Source organism: Aphelocoma coerulescens, chromosome 4 (genome assembly GCF_041296385.1).
Source record: "Aphelocoma coerulescens isolate FSJ_1873_10779 chromosome 4, UR_Acoe_1.0, whole genome shotgun sequence".
NCBI classification, from domain to species: Eukaryota; Metazoa; Chordata; class Aves; order Passeriformes; family Corvidae; genus Aphelocoma; species Aphelocoma coerulescens.
Genome location: NC_091017.1, coordinates 73,314,934 through 73,332,540, shown reverse-complemented (window position 1 = coordinate 73,332,540; position 17,607 = coordinate 73,314,934). Strand labels below are relative to the sequence as shown.

Sequence of the window (17,607 nt, the reverse complement as noted above, 5' to 3'; positions counted from 1 at the left end):
TTTCCTCCTCCATACAAGGCCTTGAATTAGCTAATTAAAATCTAGGGGAGAGAGGGAACAGCCTGCAATGGAGTGAACTCACAAGATTTCTGAGGTCATTGCTGGTACAGAGTTCCCTCACTCTGTCCCATGAAAAGATTTTTAAGTATTCATTGGAAATCTCCCATGGATTTAACTTCTTCCTTTGTTTTCCTTTGCAGTAAAAGCTTGATTGAAAGTGGCTGTGGCAGCAGTAATGCCTGGCTGAGTTTGGAGAAAACAAGCTCTAGGCCCATTTAGACATTTCATTTGAAAGCAGCTTCCATTATCTCCTGTTAGGGGCTGTGGTTAGTAAGGAGCAGGGTGAATGCATATGTGTGTTCATCCATTATGACTTCTTTATAAATTTTTTTTTAATCACTGTTTTTTAGGAAGGGATGAGGTTTTTTTTTTTAATATAGGTAATTACTGTCTGATAAACCTGAATCCAGTTTTCTTGGGATAAACTTGGATGGAGGATCCAAACAGTATTAAGCGAGTCAGCCCCAGAGTTAAAATACAATTAAATCTATTCTATCAATTCATCTTTTAGAGTATCATCAGTATCCCGTGAAAGAAAACTAAAGAAAACTTGGGGATTCCCCCCCCGCCTTAACATTTTTTTTTTTGGGAGGCACAGTTTTTAAAACTAAAATTACATGCTGGAATTTAAGGTGTCAGTTAGTGTGGCCTTACCAAAGCTACATCTTTTTGTATCAAATGTCTTGTTTTCTGAGCCTCAGTTAACACAGGTGAGGCTTTGAGGAGAGGAGTGATTCTGCCCGAGTCCCACCAGTGCAGCCCCTCTCACTTCAGTGGGACTGGAGGAAGGTTTTGAGTTTGTCTTAGCAGAAGTGGAGTAGATCAATGCATGACATGGAGAACTTATTTATGTAAGGACACGTCTGGAAATGTTTTGTCTTAACCCCAGAGCAGGTAGGGCACATGGAGGCAGTACTGGCTTCTGCAGCATATCTTGAGCAGGGAATTGCATGGGGGGAATTCTGTCTTAGCAACTTGTACCTGAAGCATGCTCTCTGTGTTGAGACAAAGAACTGTTTGTCAGCAGAGGCTGTTTCATATAAAAATGGTATTTTCCATTGAGTTTCATTTTGGAGGCCCTTCTCTCCCCACATCCTTTCCTGCTGCTGGCTGTCTGCTGCCATCTCTCTCTTCTCTGCCTGCACTGGGCCAATCAGACTCATTGCACTACTGAAAAGTAAGGCAACAAAACATTTTCTGTGATTTAATGACCTGAATCTTCCTTCTCACCACATTGGAGTGACCACACAATGAGGAGAGGAGGAGTCAGTTTGATTTTTGCTTTAGTGTTGCTTTGGACTTGGATCTCTCCAAGTTCATGGGGCATCCAAATGCTTTTTTGTGGTGCTGTTGGGGGTTTCTTGGTTTCATCTTTGCAATCTGAGCCTGAGTGTGGAAGAGCCCAGGCCTTTGAGTTCTTCATGGAAGTGAGAGGTCTGACGCTGTGGTGCCTTGTGCTTTCTATTTTTGTTGGTCTAATGATAGGGAAATTCTACTTGCTCTTCAGATTGATAGGAAGGAACAGCTCCTAAAAATACCCTTTTTGTGAGGGTTTTCCCTGTCAGCTGGAGAGATGCTGGGAAGGCTCTCTGCTGGAACAAAATCTGTGCTAGAAGTGAACTGAAGTGTGTGGAGAAATGCAGTCAGTCTGCACTCCCAGGGGCTGTCCAGGGCACTGGAAGGAGTAGGATGAAACCCTTGGCAATTCCAGGCCACCATTGTAGGTTCTCCTCTTGGGACATCCTTGTTTTGACCAGATACGGTGGAGCTGGGACTGTGTTAGGCCTTGTTCACCAGCCACACAAAGTCTCCTTGAGCTGGAGGTTCCATTTGGATTGTGTAAGGGTTTCAGCGTGCCAGGCAAAGCAGAGAGCATTAAGAAGGGACAGCAGGCAGGAAGGACCTCTAAACAGTCTGGGATAGATTTTAGTCCTACTCTATGATGGACAAGAAGATGACTGACTATTGTCTTATGAGTCTATCTTTTGGACTCTTGAAAGAGTGAGACTCCTGACCAAGCAACATTCTCTGAGGATTGATTTTAAATTAGCCCAAACCAAATTACTTAGTGAAGGCTCATTCTTGAGAGGGTGTTGATGCTGTCAGGCTTCGACAGGGCCTCCCTGTGGCTGCTCTGGCTTCTGTCAGCTTTATGACTGTAGCCATGAAATTAACCATTTAACCATGTAATGACTTTTTATTTCATTTAATCTTCCAACGAACACTATTTGTGCAAAAGCACTAAGATTGCTGTGGTTTCTAATGTAGCCTTTCTCTGGCTCGTTTCCTGCCCAGCTGTTGTCCTCTCCAGCCCCTGTCTCCTGGCTGTGGAGGTTACACCTGCACATCTGCAGTGACCACTCAGCCTGCTCTGCTCCTCGGGGAGCTGGGGCCAGCCATGGCTGCGACCATCCTGCTTCTGGCTTCCTTCAGCCATCATTCCCAGCGCCACTATCGCAGCCATCAAAGCTTTATCTCTGGACCTGGTGTCTGATGAGGCCGTCATGGGGCAGGAGCACTTACTGGAAAATGATTTATACTAATTAGGCAGCCTGAAGGTTTCTTGTGGAACCGTAGGAGGGAAGACACAGAGGTCAGTTGTCTTTATTCTCCAAAAAGCCATCATCACCTGATAAAGATTCAACTGCCTTAGGTTTTGAAGAGGATGTTTCATGCTGCTTCAGCCAAAGCAGGGAGTGAAGACTTCAATCTAGTGACCTTTGTTCTCTAAAAGAGCGTGTCAAGTTTTGGCTGTGCTGCTGGCCTTGACTTTTAATTGTTGGAGAGGATGTGAGGTCAGCCCCAAGCCTTTGTGCTGCAGCTTACCCGGTGAGAGAGGGGAAGTGCTGTGCTTCTCTGCGCACCGCTGCCACAATTTAATGTGAAAAAAACATAAGCAGCCTCCCCTTCCCCCCAAATAATGAGCTACCTCTTATCAGCAAAAATTAAAGCAAGAGAAGAACAAGATGAATGTTAGGGATGGGAAACCTGATAGTATCAATAGCAGTGTTTTCATGCAGATTGTTACACAATGATGCATGAGAGGGGTTTGCCCTGACTTTACCTTGTCTTTAGCAGAAATTTCATCTCCATCTGAAGGGCCAAATCCCTTCCCTGGTGATGGCATGTGCTTGCGGAGTATCTGAATTTGGCCTGACAAGGTGACCTAATCCCCCCTCATGCTTCAGAACCACTTCTCATCCCATTGTGATCTAGCTGAATGGGATGGACCAGGTGATGGAAAGGGGGGACACAGTGGGAAGAGTTTTTGAAGGGCCAGCACGATTTGGGGGAAAGGACCTTGAATCAATATTGAGCTCTGAGACTCATTTCTCTGCCTTGCTTGTCTGTCCATTGTGTGTTACTCTGCTGGAGGAAAGATGCCTGTGGTGGCTTGCAGTCACCTTTAGAAGCATGTCTGTAAATGAGGTGCCCTGTGGACCACAAAGGGACACCCACTGTTGCTCCATGCCTCATCAGCATGCCATCCCTTGGTTGCCTGGCATCCTCGCCTTGTTCCTTGGGCTGGTGTTTGCAAGGAGGTCCTTGAAAGGTGCCCTGTGCTCTCATGTCTTCTCTAGACAGCTTGAATGATTTATATCCCTTTTATGCCTCTTTGGCTTTTTCCTTGACAGAAAAGCACTGGAACATCACTAAAAATTTCTGTGTTTCTCTGCAAAAAAGAGCCAGGCCTAGGAGGTGCTTTCTCCTTTATCCCCAGCATGGCAGCCCTCTCACTCGTGATGGTGGGCAGTCATTTCTGGCTGACCTCACCAAGGATAGTCCCCAAAGTGTTGACTAGTTACTATCTTGGTTTCAGGGTTGCTGAAATGTGTCCTACAGGGAACAGCACTCAGGAACTATTTTTTTCTGGACAAACATCTCCTTACAACTTTGCTGCTCGTGTGGGTTATATGATTTCCAAGCTGGCCGGGAGCCTGGAAGTGAACTCATAGGCCTCAAGGAGCAATAAGTGCTGTGGTGTTTTAACTAGCCCAGCCAAACTCAGTGTGCACGTGTATGTGTGTGTGTGTTTATATGCATGTGTGACAGCACTTTCCAGCAGACCATCTATCTGTAATGATAACCTAGCTCCACTCACTTGTGGTATCAGCTGCAATTCTATGGTCCCATCAAAAAACCCAAGCCAAACAAGGAAATACCCTCCTGAAACAGCCTGTTTTAAACTGCACATGCCACCTGTGCGTCTGTGGGAGTAGAACAAGTCTCTCTCAAGCATAGCTTCTTATGGCAAACAAAGGGTCTGCTGGGAAATCTGAGGTCCAAGCTGGTACCTCTGCATCAGTGAGGTGTGTCCAGGTAATCAATCCACCTCTGAAATCAGCTCTCATTCCTCTTCCAGGCACTGCCCTCTTTGGAAGGGTTGTGGCAAGGGGATTTGAAGTCAGCTAGTAAGGCTGTGATGGATTTGGAGGTTCTCTAAGCAAAGCCTCTGATGCGTGGGTTGGAAACAGAGTCTGTTCTTTTATATTTGCGTTGTGCTCTCCTATAATTGGCTCTGCAGAGGCTGGACTGGCTCCTTTGAGAAACCAAGGAGCTTGCAAAGGTGTTGAATGGTTCTAGTAGGAGCTGAAAGGAGCTGTGAGTGCTTCACAAGCCCTTGAGGAGTGAAAAGTCTGTCTTTAGGTACCAAAGCAGTTTTGTAGTTGGCTTGAGCCCAAGAACAAGACAGGAGAGAAAAGCAAAGTAATGCCTTTTCCAAAGGTCTCATAGAACTTCAAATCCTAGGATTGATGAAGTCTTTGATTTGGGACCAAATTATTTGACAGTGTGTGCACTTGTTGCTGTACTGCTGCCTGAAGAGCCTGTCAAACTGAGTATTTGATGAGAATATGCTGGGCTGTGGGCTGAGACCTGATGTGGGAATCATCTGACCTGTCCTCAGTGCCTGCATTATGATGAGATGAGCAATGTCTCTCTGTACTTGTGGGACAGGGAGTTGAAGGGAACTGGCTTGAATATGGACAGCTGCATTGGGGAAATCTGGGCTTTTCCAGCCTGCTTTTCCGAACACAGTTAACTGGTACATGGGGACTTTTACCCAAGGCTCTGTTACCTCACAGGAATATAGGCATTCCGTGGGTTCAGGGTCCTATGTGCCAGCTCCATATAGATGACCTGGTGTGTCTTGGGCTGCTGTGGATGTCTTATGTTTGGTGTGACTCAAGGCCCTAAAGCCAGGAGAGCTGTTCTCCATTCCTGCCTCTAAGCAGCGCCTCTGCCACTCATTTATCCTGGTATGGTGGCAATTCCCTCTGGAATTATTGTGGGCTTTGGAATATTCCCTTCTTTTATGACCTTGTGAAAAATCAAAGGAGTGGGAGTAGATTGAAATCCTCCATTTCATATTTTTAAGTATTTTTTTTAGTTCTGAAGCAACACATTTCTCCAGAAAAGTTTTGTAAGCTTACTAGGTTGCATTCAACCACACCAAAGCCTGGAAGACAAGACAGTATCGGGAAAAATAATTTGGTTAAAACTTAACTGGTGAATTTTGGACTGATGGAAAGTGACAGCACTTCAACTGGGGTTTCAGTGCTCTGCAGCCATAGCCATGACCCTGGTTGCCGTAGGCACGCACTGTGGTAAGGCAGGACACTGTCCACTCCTGGGCTCTTGCAGAGCTCCCAGAAGCAGAGGCCACTTCTGAAACACCACCTCTCCGAGCCTCTGATCTCTACCCACCTCCTCAATCTGATACAGTTGAAAAATACAGTGAAAAGGCTGGAAAATATTGTTAAAGAGACCTCCAGAATTTCCCATTTACCAGGACTGGCCTGCTCTGACAAGCCCTTGAGCTGTCGTAGCTTTTCTCTCTCAGCTTCCTGACAGAGGGTGCGCAGCGTTTCCCAAAGAGACTTCTGCCAGTGCCAGGAAAGGAGACAGTGTTGCTTTGCTCAGAGTTGTCCTTGTGCTTTTTCCTCCCTCTTGTTACTGAGATAAGGAGTCCGTGAAAGACTGTGCAAAGCACCATGTCGGTTTAATCAGTGTACGAGGGAGAAACTCGATATGCCCTGTTAGCGTAGTCACAGCCCAAGCATGAAATTAAGTGGAGGTGGGGGTGGATGCGACGGAGAGAAATGCTGTCCATCTCCCAGGCATGAAGCTGAGAGTCCACAGGAAGGGAGGATTGAGGGAATGCCCTTGCAGAAAGCCTCTTGGAGCCTGGCAGACCGGGGCTGTGGTGTCTTATAATTATTGCACATAATAACCCAAAGTGGGTCATGCAGCAGTTTTGTGTGACGGTATTAAATGGCACTTTGGGAGAGTGTGTGTGCTGATTACAGCTGCTGAGGAATGCCATCGCTTTAAGAGGGGTGAAAAAGAAGTGAGAACGAAAAGATTTTCTTTGTGCCTTGAGGGATGTGAGGATAGTGTTTTCCCCATCACCCCAGGGATCAGTGGAGAGTTACACTCACTCAACCCAGACATCAGAGCCTGAGGCTGCATGTTGACATGGGATTTAATGCAACCTGTCTGCTTAAACTCTGCTTGGCTGTGTCCTGGTGGGTGCTTCCGAGCCTGAATTACTCTGGAGCAGTGCTGTGCACTACCAAATGTTATCTGTCCTTTGGCCTGGAGCTGGCAGTGTGTAAAACTGGTATGTTCAGCCTCCACAAGCTGGTACTGCTGCTGCTACCACCTGCTTGCTGCCCTGCCCTGTCCTGCCCTGCTCTATCCCTCCCTTGGAGAATGTGATTTAGGACCTCCGTTGCAATCAGAAAAGGCTTTCTTGGGACACTAATTTTGCCATCAAATCTGACCTTTTGCATTTTCTGCGTGGATTTCAATGTTATCTTTAAGCTTAAAAATTGCAAATATTGTAAATTTAATTTCTCCTGACAATACACAACTGTCGCTAGATGTTATAGATATGCCAGTTGTTTCTGACATGATATTTATATGGGGAACCTGCAGACAAGACTGTTGAGATAGCAGTCCATGCTGCCCCGATCTCTGCTATTTAATTATCCTTCCTGTGTTTGCATACTGAAGAAAGCACTTTCCACCTGGTTCAGAATGAACAAATTAAGGAGCATACTTTCATTTGCATCTTATTTTTGTCTGAAAACAAAGGATGATTTTAGTATCCTCAGCCTACCCTCTGAGCTCTGAGTGCTGCCTTATTCAGGCAACAGTCCTGCTGAAATTAGTGGGTGTTGCACCTTGTAGTGGAGGACTCTAAAGTACCTTTACAGAGGTAGTTGGCACCCTTGTTCCTGCTTTACAAATCCAAGGCACAGAGGGAAGAGCTTCCACTAAACCAAGCAGTGAGGGAAAGAGAATATGACCTACCTGATAGTGACAGCATTGCAGGTCAGTATTAGATTACCCCAGCTGTGTATATTTGCAGATATGGAGCCAGTTCTCCAAAACAGGGCCATTGCCAGGCAAAATTTCAGAGATTAGTGAAGACAGGGATGCTGTGGTGAAAGAGACTTCTCCTGAGTGCTAGAGAACTTGTCATTCTCACTGCTGCTGCTCACTTGACATTCTCACTGCTGTTTTGATGGGGAAATCATGCCATGACTCCTTTGTTTCTAATTCTTAGTTATTCTTGTTATTTCTCTGAGTGCTTCAGTCCAGCCCTGGCTGGACAGTTTAGTCCTGCTGTGGGAAGGAGCTTTCTGTAAGCTGTATGAAATCATGGGGCAGCTGTGCTTGTTCTGATCACCCTCACTGATGATCCCTGCCATTCTCCAGCCTGGTATCCCAAATTCCCCACGTCCTCCCCTGCCCAGGCCCTTTGCATGCAGTGCAGGGGTGAGCTCCAGGGCTGTGCAGAGTGGTCTCCCTGCCAGGCTCTCGGGAGTCCTGCCAGCTGCCCTGCTCCCTCGGGCTGACAAAGGCTGGGGCTGCTGCGGGAGGAAGCGTGTGCGGATCCCAAGGGGAAAAGGAGAGCAAGCACTTTGTATGACTTGACAGGAAGGCCTCTGCTTGACAAAAGAGCACTGCTGACAGGCTCCAAAAAGCAGCCCAGGGCTTATATTTCCTGAGCCAGAGAGACATCCCCAGCCTTAGTGCAGAGGGGTTAAATAGATGGGAGTGAGAGCAGGGTCTGTGGGTGTTTGCAGACCATAGCAGGTGTGTTACTGACCTGTGCATGGCTCTTGCTTCCCAAGAGGTGAACTTGCCACCCATCTGTTCCAGCCTCCGGTTTCTGTGCAGCCGCTGGGGCATCAGGGATGCCGGCAGTTTGGGAAGCGCTTGCCAGATTTTTCACTTCCCCCTCTGCTCCCCCCGCTCCCAGGCTCGCACAGCAGTGAAGTAATCTGTGACATTCAGACAGCGGGAAGGGGAAGCTGCTGCAAAATAAAATAACAGCATCAGGAAGCGGCACCGTGCTCTTTCCCACTCCCAGCTGGGAAATGACAACACTTCATTCAGCTGCTCAAAGCCTGGCGCCAGTGCAGCCCTTGCCGAGCAGGGCTGGATAATAACTTGCCTGGCTGCCCAGCTCAGCACTGCCTGCCCAGTGGGCTCAGGGGCACTGGGAAGATGAGACAGGTGAGGTGCCAGCAAAGAGTCGCTTTAACAGCAGGTGCTGCACAGTAACACCTGCCAGAACAGTTGCTTGGGTTTATAGCTTCTGTGAAGACCCCGGAGGGTGATTCTTTTACATTTTAATTCCTGCTAGTTACATTCTGCAGGATGCCCGGATCTTCCCCCTTCCTTTTCTGGTGGCTGTTACTTTTACAGATGTATTGCAACCCAAAGTTTCACAGCCCCACACAGCAGTGTGCCAAAGCGAGACCGCCGCAGGCAAGCTGACCATTTGGACAGGTGGTGTGTGAGTTCAGAGAGAAGTTTCTCCCTCTTCTTCCCCTTCTTGTTACAAACGACCCCCTGGGTGAAAGGCAGTGCCTCTATACACAGGTGTCTGAGTGCAGGAGGTTGTTCCCTGTGCTCCCTCCCTTTCTAAAACATTTAGGTGGGGGGGAAAAAAAAATCAACCTGGCACATCAGGTCTGGTGATGGCACCAGCCAAGCACCTTAACATGGACAGCGAGATCCACAGACTTTAAATCCTCAAAAGCAGATTATATTCTTTGTTTATGTACGACTGGAATGTAAAAATAAGTAAGGTAAAGCCTCCCTTTTAGGGCTGGAGTCCTAAACCACAGATCTGCTGTGGATTTAATGCCTGTTTTCCTCATCTGAATCTCAAGGGACAGAAAAGAGCCAGCACCTGGTGATGGGCTTGAGGGTCACGGTGATTTTCTGGCCACAGTTTCAGCTCTGCAGGGCCTGACAGTGGCATTTTAGCCTAGGATGTGACTTGTTTTGTAGGGATTATAGACCAGATTTTTCACTGAGTTCAGCCATGCAGCTCCTAGGGTTAGAATACAAATCCTGTTCTTTTTCATTCAGGTGTCTTCCACAGCAGCTGCTTTTTTCTGGTATGCACCGACAACTTCAGGAGGGAACAAAGTTGGTGCAGCCCTGCAAGTTGTTCCTCCAGCTTCCAGCCCCTCTCTTTGGGTGCTGTGACTTGATGGCATTACCTGAGTCCCGATGTCATCTCATTGCTGTGCTGGCATCCTGTGGAAAGGAGCACACATTCCATGGTGGAGAGCACAGCATGGCTGTGTGAAATACCAAGCTGAGCCTACAAATTGCTGTGAGGCTGCTCCCGCTGTAGTTGTCTCTTCCCATCCAGCACTTCAGCCCTTCAGATGGTTACAGCCTGAGCTGTTCACCATCTGCATGTTGCTGCCTTCTGCTCACACAAGGATGACATAAATGTCTGTCCACGTTCTTGGGGGTTTTTTGAGCTGCTTCTGAGTGTTAAAGTAATCTTGTGTTTTGTGTCTGGTTTTTATCACCCAGGGTCCACCACTGTCAATCCTCTTGCAATTGTTTAGGTTAATCCTCTCACTGACTGTTTCTTTTCCTCTACCCAGCACTGGTCTCCCCAGGCTTCTCATCCTGCAGTACAGCTAAATCCTGAGAGCATTGGACTCTTCACCTGCATCCCAAATCAGCATAAAATGCCTGTTGTTCTTCTTGGCCAGGTGCACTAAGAATGAAAAGGTATTAAATGATGTCACCATTTACTGACGATGCTCTTTTGCTCCTGGTTTGCCATGGAAAGCAGGAGTTCAGCTGTGAGCTGTGATGAGGAGGCTCCTGGCACATCTGTCTGGACTCTTTGTGCCCCAAACCCATGTTTCCTCATGCAGTGAGTCCGATTTTAAAGTGTCTGCTTGCTTACAGTTGTGCAAACCTGTACAAAGCTTGGGGTGACCTGCCCTTGGGGTGATTCCTGGCCCTAGAATCGAACTCCCGTGGAACCGTGGCCAATTAATTTCATAGTTCTGTTCATCCTGTTTTGTTTCTGGTCTGTCCATTTGAACATACCCTCTTGTTGTGTGTTTGCACTGTACCTCATTCAATCTGGGGCTCTGTTCCTGTCGGGGAGCCTGGGGGAACTGCACAGTAGTCATGTAAAACTTTACTCTGTTCATGTGACAGGGCTTTAACCTGTTTTATGTCACTGCGAATGACTGCCCTGGCCATCAAAGAATAACAAATATACACTCTTCTATTTTCTGTGTATGTAATTACATTACCTCTGATAGAGTAAAATAAATATAAAGAAATATAACTATTTTCTTTCAGAAATCACAGTCCTGTCCCGTTGATATTAAAGTACCTCCCAGAGTTGTGTGGGCTTTGCTGAACCTGAGATGTAGACAATCCTCTTGAAAATCACCACAGAATCATAGAATGCTTTGGATTGGCAGGGATCATAGAGATCCTTTCATTCTGTTCAGCCGTGGGCCGGGCTGCCACCCACAAAACGAGGCTGCTCACAGCCCTGTCCAACCTGGCCTTGAATACTTCCAGGGATGGAGCATCCACAGCTTCCCTGGGCAGCCTGTGCCAGTCCTTCACCACCTTCACAGTAAAGAATTTCTTCCTAACATTTAATCTAAGTCTCTCCTTTTTTTTTTTTTTTAGTTTAAAGCCGTTCCCCCTTGTTCTATCTGCCTGTGCAAGATTCTTTTTTATAAGTGTTTTTTACAAATCCCCTTTAGTTCCTGGAAGACTTCTAGAAGGTCTCCATGGAACCTTCTCTTTTCCAGGCTGAACATCCCCAGCTCTCTCAGCCTGTCTCCATAGCAGAGGTGCTCCAGCCCTTTTATCACCTTTGTGGCCTCCTCTGGATTCGCTCCAACAGGTCCATTGTTTTCTAAAGGAAAACAAGATTTTCATTGTAAGACAGTTTCCACACTTCAGGTGTTGCTGCTGCTCCATTTCAGTCTGGATTTCAAAATCTCTGAAATCGTACATGAAACAAAACACCCACCTTGTGCCAAACTCTGGATGGAGGAGGCTTTCAGTGCCCTGTGCTGTGGGCTGGGTGGCTGTGGGCTCTTGAGGGAGCAGGCTGGGAGGAGGGACACAACTCAGGGAGCCAAGTGGTTTCAGTTCTGCTGTTCACCTTGGTACAGGCTCCACGTTTAGCCCGGGTCAATGAGCCATGTCTGCAGATAAAGAGCTATTCTGGTAAAGTGTGCTGAGAGGGGATGTGTAAATGCAATAAACCCTTAAATTTATGCAGTATATCCGACTGAGCCTCCACTCCCCTGCAGCTGGAGCTTCTGATGTGTTTTAGGGAATGATCCTCCTTAAATTAAACAGTAAGACAGAGCTGCCAGTAAGTAGATGGGCTGGTCTGACACAGAGGAGGCAGGAGCTAGTGTGGGGGCACCTGGCACTGCGCAGGGCACAGGGACGCTGCCTGCCCGCCAATGGCTCCAGCTCGTTAATCTGAAACCGCCGTATGCCAGTCTTGGGACGGGTTTTAAATAGCAAGTCAAGAGGGAAGCCACGTTTGTCTGGGGCTGAGGAGGGAGCCAAACTGAGATAGTGCTGCTTGCCAGAGTGTTTGGACAGCACGGACAGAAAAGGCCCCCTCTTCCCGGCATCCAGCCCCCAAACGGGTTTTGGCTTCAAAGGTGACTTTTTTTCAGATGAGTGTCTACTGGTGTGGAGGTTGGGGGAGGAAAAATTGGATGCTGAGGCAGAGAAGGGCTTGTCCTTCGATCTGTCTGCTGAGTGAGTGGTCTGGACTTGCTGCAGTGGGTCCATGAGGGGCTGGGTTGGGTGGTGGGGCAGGCAGGGTGTGACATGGCAGATGGAACACACAAAGTGGGAGGGCTTGTGTGCCCTGTGTGTGTGGGGAGAGCCAGTGCTGGTGGGCAAGGGTGGGGGTCTGTGGCAAGGTATGACAGAAGGGAGAGAAGGGAAGGTCCTGGTGACTGGGAGCCAGCTCTGGAGCTGTGAGCAATGAGGACACCAAGGGTTTCAGGGGCAAAAAGGGATGAAAGTGTGGTCAAATAGAAGAAAGATTTCTGAACCACTGCAGTTAGAGCCTTTCCTTGTGGTGTTTCTGTCCAGGGTCAGCTCTTGTCCCATCATGTGTCCTACACTTTCATTTAAAGGGTGTTTATGGGGTTTGTGCCAGCATAAGTTGCACTAGTGAATTAGGCATCAGAGGCAAAGCAGCTCCAAGTGGGCCAAAAGAGTGGGATCAGTTCCTGCTCCTGAAAAAAATGTGGAGTGACTGTCTAAAGTGGTCTCTTTGCAAAGTGAGAGGAGACTGTGGTAAACCCAGCATCCCAGCCTCCTGCAGGCCTCAAAATTGCTTCTACTTAACCTACTTAGTGGCCATTTTCACCATGTGAATGTTCTCTTCCTTCTTCCAGGGATTAACTGGGACATGCAAGCAAGGCTAAGGTGGGAGCTGGAGCCTGATGTCTGTCTCAGTCTGAAGGGGTGCAGTGGTGGAGTCCCCATCCCTGGAGATGTTTGGAAAGACTGGATGTGGCACTCAGGGCCATGGTGGTGTTGGGTCTCGGGTTGGACTGGATGATCTCAGAGGTCTTTTCCAGCCCCACTGATCCTGTGGCTCTGTGGTGGGTGTGCTGTGTGGCTGGGGTACCTGTATGCCCTGCTGCTGGCGGCATCCTCCCAGGTGTGAGCTGTGTCATTTGGAGTTTAGATCCACTTCCCTGGGCCTGTTGGGACCAAGCAGATCAGAGGAACACCTTCAGCCAAGAGTGCTCTCCTCATTTATTAGAGCCTTGACAAGTTAAATAGAGGTAGAGATTAAATATGAATGGGACTTATGTTGGAAAGCTCAGCCTTAGAGACATTAAAGAAAAGGAAGTTGAGTCAACAGGAAAGTCACCTGACTAGTAGAAGGAAAATGTAAGTATGAGGGGGGTGCTGTTGGTGTCCCTCTTCCCGTGTGGAACAGAGGAACTGGGGTAGGACACCTGAAAGGTGCCTGGCAGATGTGGCATCATCCTGTTCAGGGGGGAGCTGCAGCCACAGACAAGCATCATAATTTTAAACTCTCTTACAAGCTTGTCTTCCTGAAAAACGAAACAGTAAAAGCTGTCTACTTTTGCAACTCATATGCAATGCAGTTAGTGGGTCCTTTCCATGTGCTGACAGATTTCGTCTGCCTGTGTCTGTCTTTAGTTATTAATTGCTTAGGATGGAAACACAAGTTTCTCATTCTTTGTCTTTATTTATCATCAATACTTGTCTGATGGTATGAATAGCTGTCAAATTAAGCTAAGTATTACCAAATCATGGCAGATTTGTATATTATTTGCATGAGAACAGCTTTCTGCTGCCTGTTTAAATTAGAGTGGCTGAGCAGTCATTTTAAGGACAAGATCAGGATGAGTTCAACTTTGTGTCAGCACAACAGCAAAATTTGGATTAAGGCTATTTTTTGTCATTGCATAGGAAGGTGTTTTTTTTTTTTTCTGGTAATTGATGGTCTTTTCTGTTTCTTTTTCTAAAGCATTTACTGAAAATGTGAATGCCATTTTAAGGGTGTTTCTTTAGCAAGGAAGTGTGTGATAAATAGAAGGCAAAGTTCTTCATTCCAAGAAAGCACTGCAAACCCACACCACATCTGCTGACTTCAGCAGAGTCTCACCAGGTTTACACAACTCACACATTGCAGCTGGGCTCACATTGTGCATACTTAGAGAACGCTGAGTTACCACTAGAGGTGATGGAAATATTTTTAGGGAAATTAAGCTTTCCTGAAATTGTTTTGGTACTTTTATTGAGATGACATACTTGTATTAGAAGAAAATGTAAATAGGAATATTTCCAAAGAGACCACGACACAGGAAGAGCAGGTCAGCGAGGTGCTCCTCATCTTGAGTCCAGATTGCTGGCTCAGGATATAGATCACCATGATCGAATCTCTGATCTGGAGTGAAATGTTTTTTCCCTTTTAAAAGAGGGAGCATGAGAGACACTTGACCCTGCATCTTGGACAGGTGGTAGACTGTAACCTCTTTCCTGAGAAAAAGCTGAAATAAGAGTAAAATGAGAAAAACAAGAGACAAAGGGGGCTACATATTTGTCCTTAGCTGATGCAGTGTGTGTTTGTGCATTGCTTGTGGTGCTTGTGGAGACACACAGCCTTTCCTCTGGTATCCCTGTCCAAATATTTTTCTCTCTCCAGCATGGAAAACATGAAGTTCCCAAATATGACACCTTTCTGTTTGCAGCAAACACTTAGTGTCATGTTTATGGGGGACTCAGTCCTGCATTCAGGGGCAAGGATGGCTTGTGTCAGTCCCAGGGCCCACAAGGCTTGGTATGTTGCTCTTCCACTGTGCTGATCAGGTTGTTCATATGTTTGCTTGGCAAACAGGATCTTTGAAATGAATATTTTTTTACTTTAAAAAAAAAACAGTTAAAAAAAAAGATGGCAAGAGAGTGATAATTCTTCCTCACCCCTGTTGTTTTTTCTGTGGACATTTTTCACTTGGCGAGGCAGGGGCTGTCTCTGGAGTACAGAGAGATGCTGATTCTGCTGACATCCTTGAGAAGATGAGTTATAAACAGGAAGGAAAGAGGGAAGAGCTCAGGTCTTGTTGACAGGGAGCATGTGGCTATTTTTGTGGGTGGGAAACCTTACCAGACCCAAGTTTGGAATCCGGGTGTGCTTCTGAGAGGTAGCCAGCCTTTCCAGCACTGTTGGCTGTTGAAATCCCCATTCTGACATCCTAACCCTGCTGGAGTGCAACCTTTTCATTTCTTGGATGTGCCAGCAAGCCTTATTTTCCCTTCTTTTTTTTAACTCTCCCAGTCAGTCCATTCAGTCCCTCCTGGGACAGGCTGTCCTGCTGGGGTGTTGCAGTGCAATTATATGTTAGGTGTCAGGAGCAGATAATGGGCAAACACATATCAGAGAGGATGGCACTCAGCTAATCACTGGCTTCTTTATCTTACAGGCTATTTTAGGGAAAAACAACAACAATGCAAAAAAGCTGTCACTGTAGTGTCTGTGGTTGAGGTCGGCTGCTATTGCTTTGGGGTTGTGTTGGCATTTCCCCTCTGGCTTCACGTGGTGCTTTCCCAATGGCCTTGTTTTCACAGCTGCCCCATGACCGGGCAGGAGCCCAGTGGCAAATGAATTCAGCCACAACTCTGGCCAGACCTCGTTGTCAGCACTTCTGTCTTCTGCTGGATCCCTTCTGTGTTGCCTTGTTTGTTTCCCCTGGAAAAGCAAGAGCTTAGGTGTGGGAAAGAGAGATGAGCTTTTGGGATAATTAGCATCATCCATGAAACTTCCACATTTTATATGCCTGTTACATCAGAAGCCTTCAGGGTTGAAGTTGCATCTTTAGGCATTTTAGTATATTTAACACTTGATTCTCTGAATCTCCAGAATCTGCCTGGTTTAGGTGTCTTACATCATTTTTCTGGGATCTCTTTCAGCAGCAGAGAAAAAAGTATGTTGAACAAAACATAGGATGGCTGACCTTACATACACAGATTATTTTTCAAACATTCTTTGCCTGAAACTAATTACCTCATACTAATTAGCCCTTTCTAAGTGGTGAATTGCTGGGCAGGCAGCTGTGGATGTTGTCAGTCAGGCTCCAAAGCCTAGCTCCTGCTGAAATGAGAGCCTAGTTGAGGCTCTTCAGTGTACATGAGAATTGTTACTCCAAGGAGTTGCCCTGGGTACCCCATCTGGTCGAAACAGTGCAGAAAAACCAGGGGAAGCTGTATGTGTACGACAGTTTTGGGAAAACAGCTTTAAAGAGAAATGGAAACTCTGTCTTCCTGCTTGCTGCTGTCCTGTGCAAAAAAGAAATCTTGCGTGTAACCCCTGAATTGCAGGAATTCCTGGAGTCCCAGCAAACCCTGTCTAATCTCTCCCAGTCCCTCATGTATCGCCTCTGAATGTTTTCAGTGAGTTCCCAGACCTCGTGCTTTCTTGCTCCTGATAACCAGCCATTGTTGGGATGCCAGAACCACTGCACTGCATAGTTCAGCTATCAACAAAAATATAGTGAGATAACGGGGATGGTTAATACCAGAGTGTCTGTGGTAGTGCAGATGTCAGAGATACTCAACTGGCTTTCCTGGAGAAGTTCTTTAAACAGGTCAAGTTACTTTGGGAAAATAATATCTAGCCCTTTTGACAGTGTGAACATCCATAAGAGCATCATGCAAACATTTCTTCCTGTTGAAGAGTCATGCAGCCATCAAATAGACACTTAGGGCTTCAGAGTCTTGGCAAGGTAATGCCACCTCCCCTGGGACTTCCCAAAGATGGCTCTTGGGTGCTGAGCACATTTGGGAAGATCACAGTTGCAGCTGAAGATGAAAAGCTGGCCTGAATGATGGGCAGTGAGTTCTTTTGAGAATTAAGCCCATAAAAAAAATGAAACCAGATAGAGGAGCTGAAGGATTTATTGAAATGACTGAGCAATTGTAGGACCACAGATGCCAAAGAGGAAGAATAGGGCTATTGGGTTTTCCTGCCAGGTCAGGACTGCTGCCTGTAGTGTCTAGTCCAGCAGCCTGTTCAGTTGTTTCGAGTGATCATTTCCATTGCTTCCCTTTTGAGACCCTTGTATTTCCTGATAGGAAAACTTAGTAACAATGAGACCTAATGGCCAGGCTAAATTTTTCTTCCGTCTGATTGCTGGCTAATATTCTTATTCATTTAATGGGAAATACATGCTCAAAACAGAGAGAAGAGATCCCGTGGGGTCCCTGAGAAGACGTGCCATTGTCCACGGTGTTTTCGCCAGTGCGTCACTGGAGAGTCCCCCTTGGCATTTCTGTGTTTGTGTCTGTCTGTGTGACAATTTGGTGGCTGAAACAATTTATACAGCTTGGTGTGAAGAATGATGTTTTGGGTTGAGGTTTGTGGTCTGCGAGGTTCAATAACGCAGGAGTGGTGGTCTTGCTGTTGAAACCGATTTCTGGGAACCAATCTCTTGCTGACCTTGCTACTAACTTGGGCAAGGATCCTTAAGCTATGGTGAACTCATGAGTAAAATAAGGTTCTGTTCCTCCTGATGCCCGTCAGAGGGACACTCGGTCTCTTGGCAGCCTAAATAACAATGTGTAAGGCACCACTGCATGTGTCTGGGCTTTTGGCATGTGGAAAGTGCAGGGCAGTGTGTCCACTTAGTTTCTAGTAAAAGGCATTTGAGCTGAGACATCTGCATGTGAGAT

General features: G+C 46.7%; 1 protein-coding gene across 7 annotated transcripts in view; it reads left to right on the top strand.

Annotated features, from left to right (window-relative positions):
• Positions 1-17,607, top strand: part of FGFRL1 (fibroblast growth factor receptor like 1) — a 171,166-nt gene that overhangs the window by 27,270 nt on the left and 126,289 nt on the right. The window contains exon 2 of one of the 7 annotated variants that reach the window (XM_069014675.1): positions 9,987-10,116. The exons of 5 other annotated variants lie outside the window; for them this stretch is intronic. Coding sequence is in view for 1 of the 2 variants with exons in the window: in XM_069014673.1 (XP_068870774.1) it covers positions 12,105-12,147 (43 nt within the window). In the remaining variant the exon portion in view is untranslated. Of the gene's footprint in view, positions 1-9,986; positions 10,117-12,079; positions 12,148-17,607 lie in introns of those variants that run through there. One more of the 7 variants, XM_069014673.1, reaches the window with a different exon arrangement.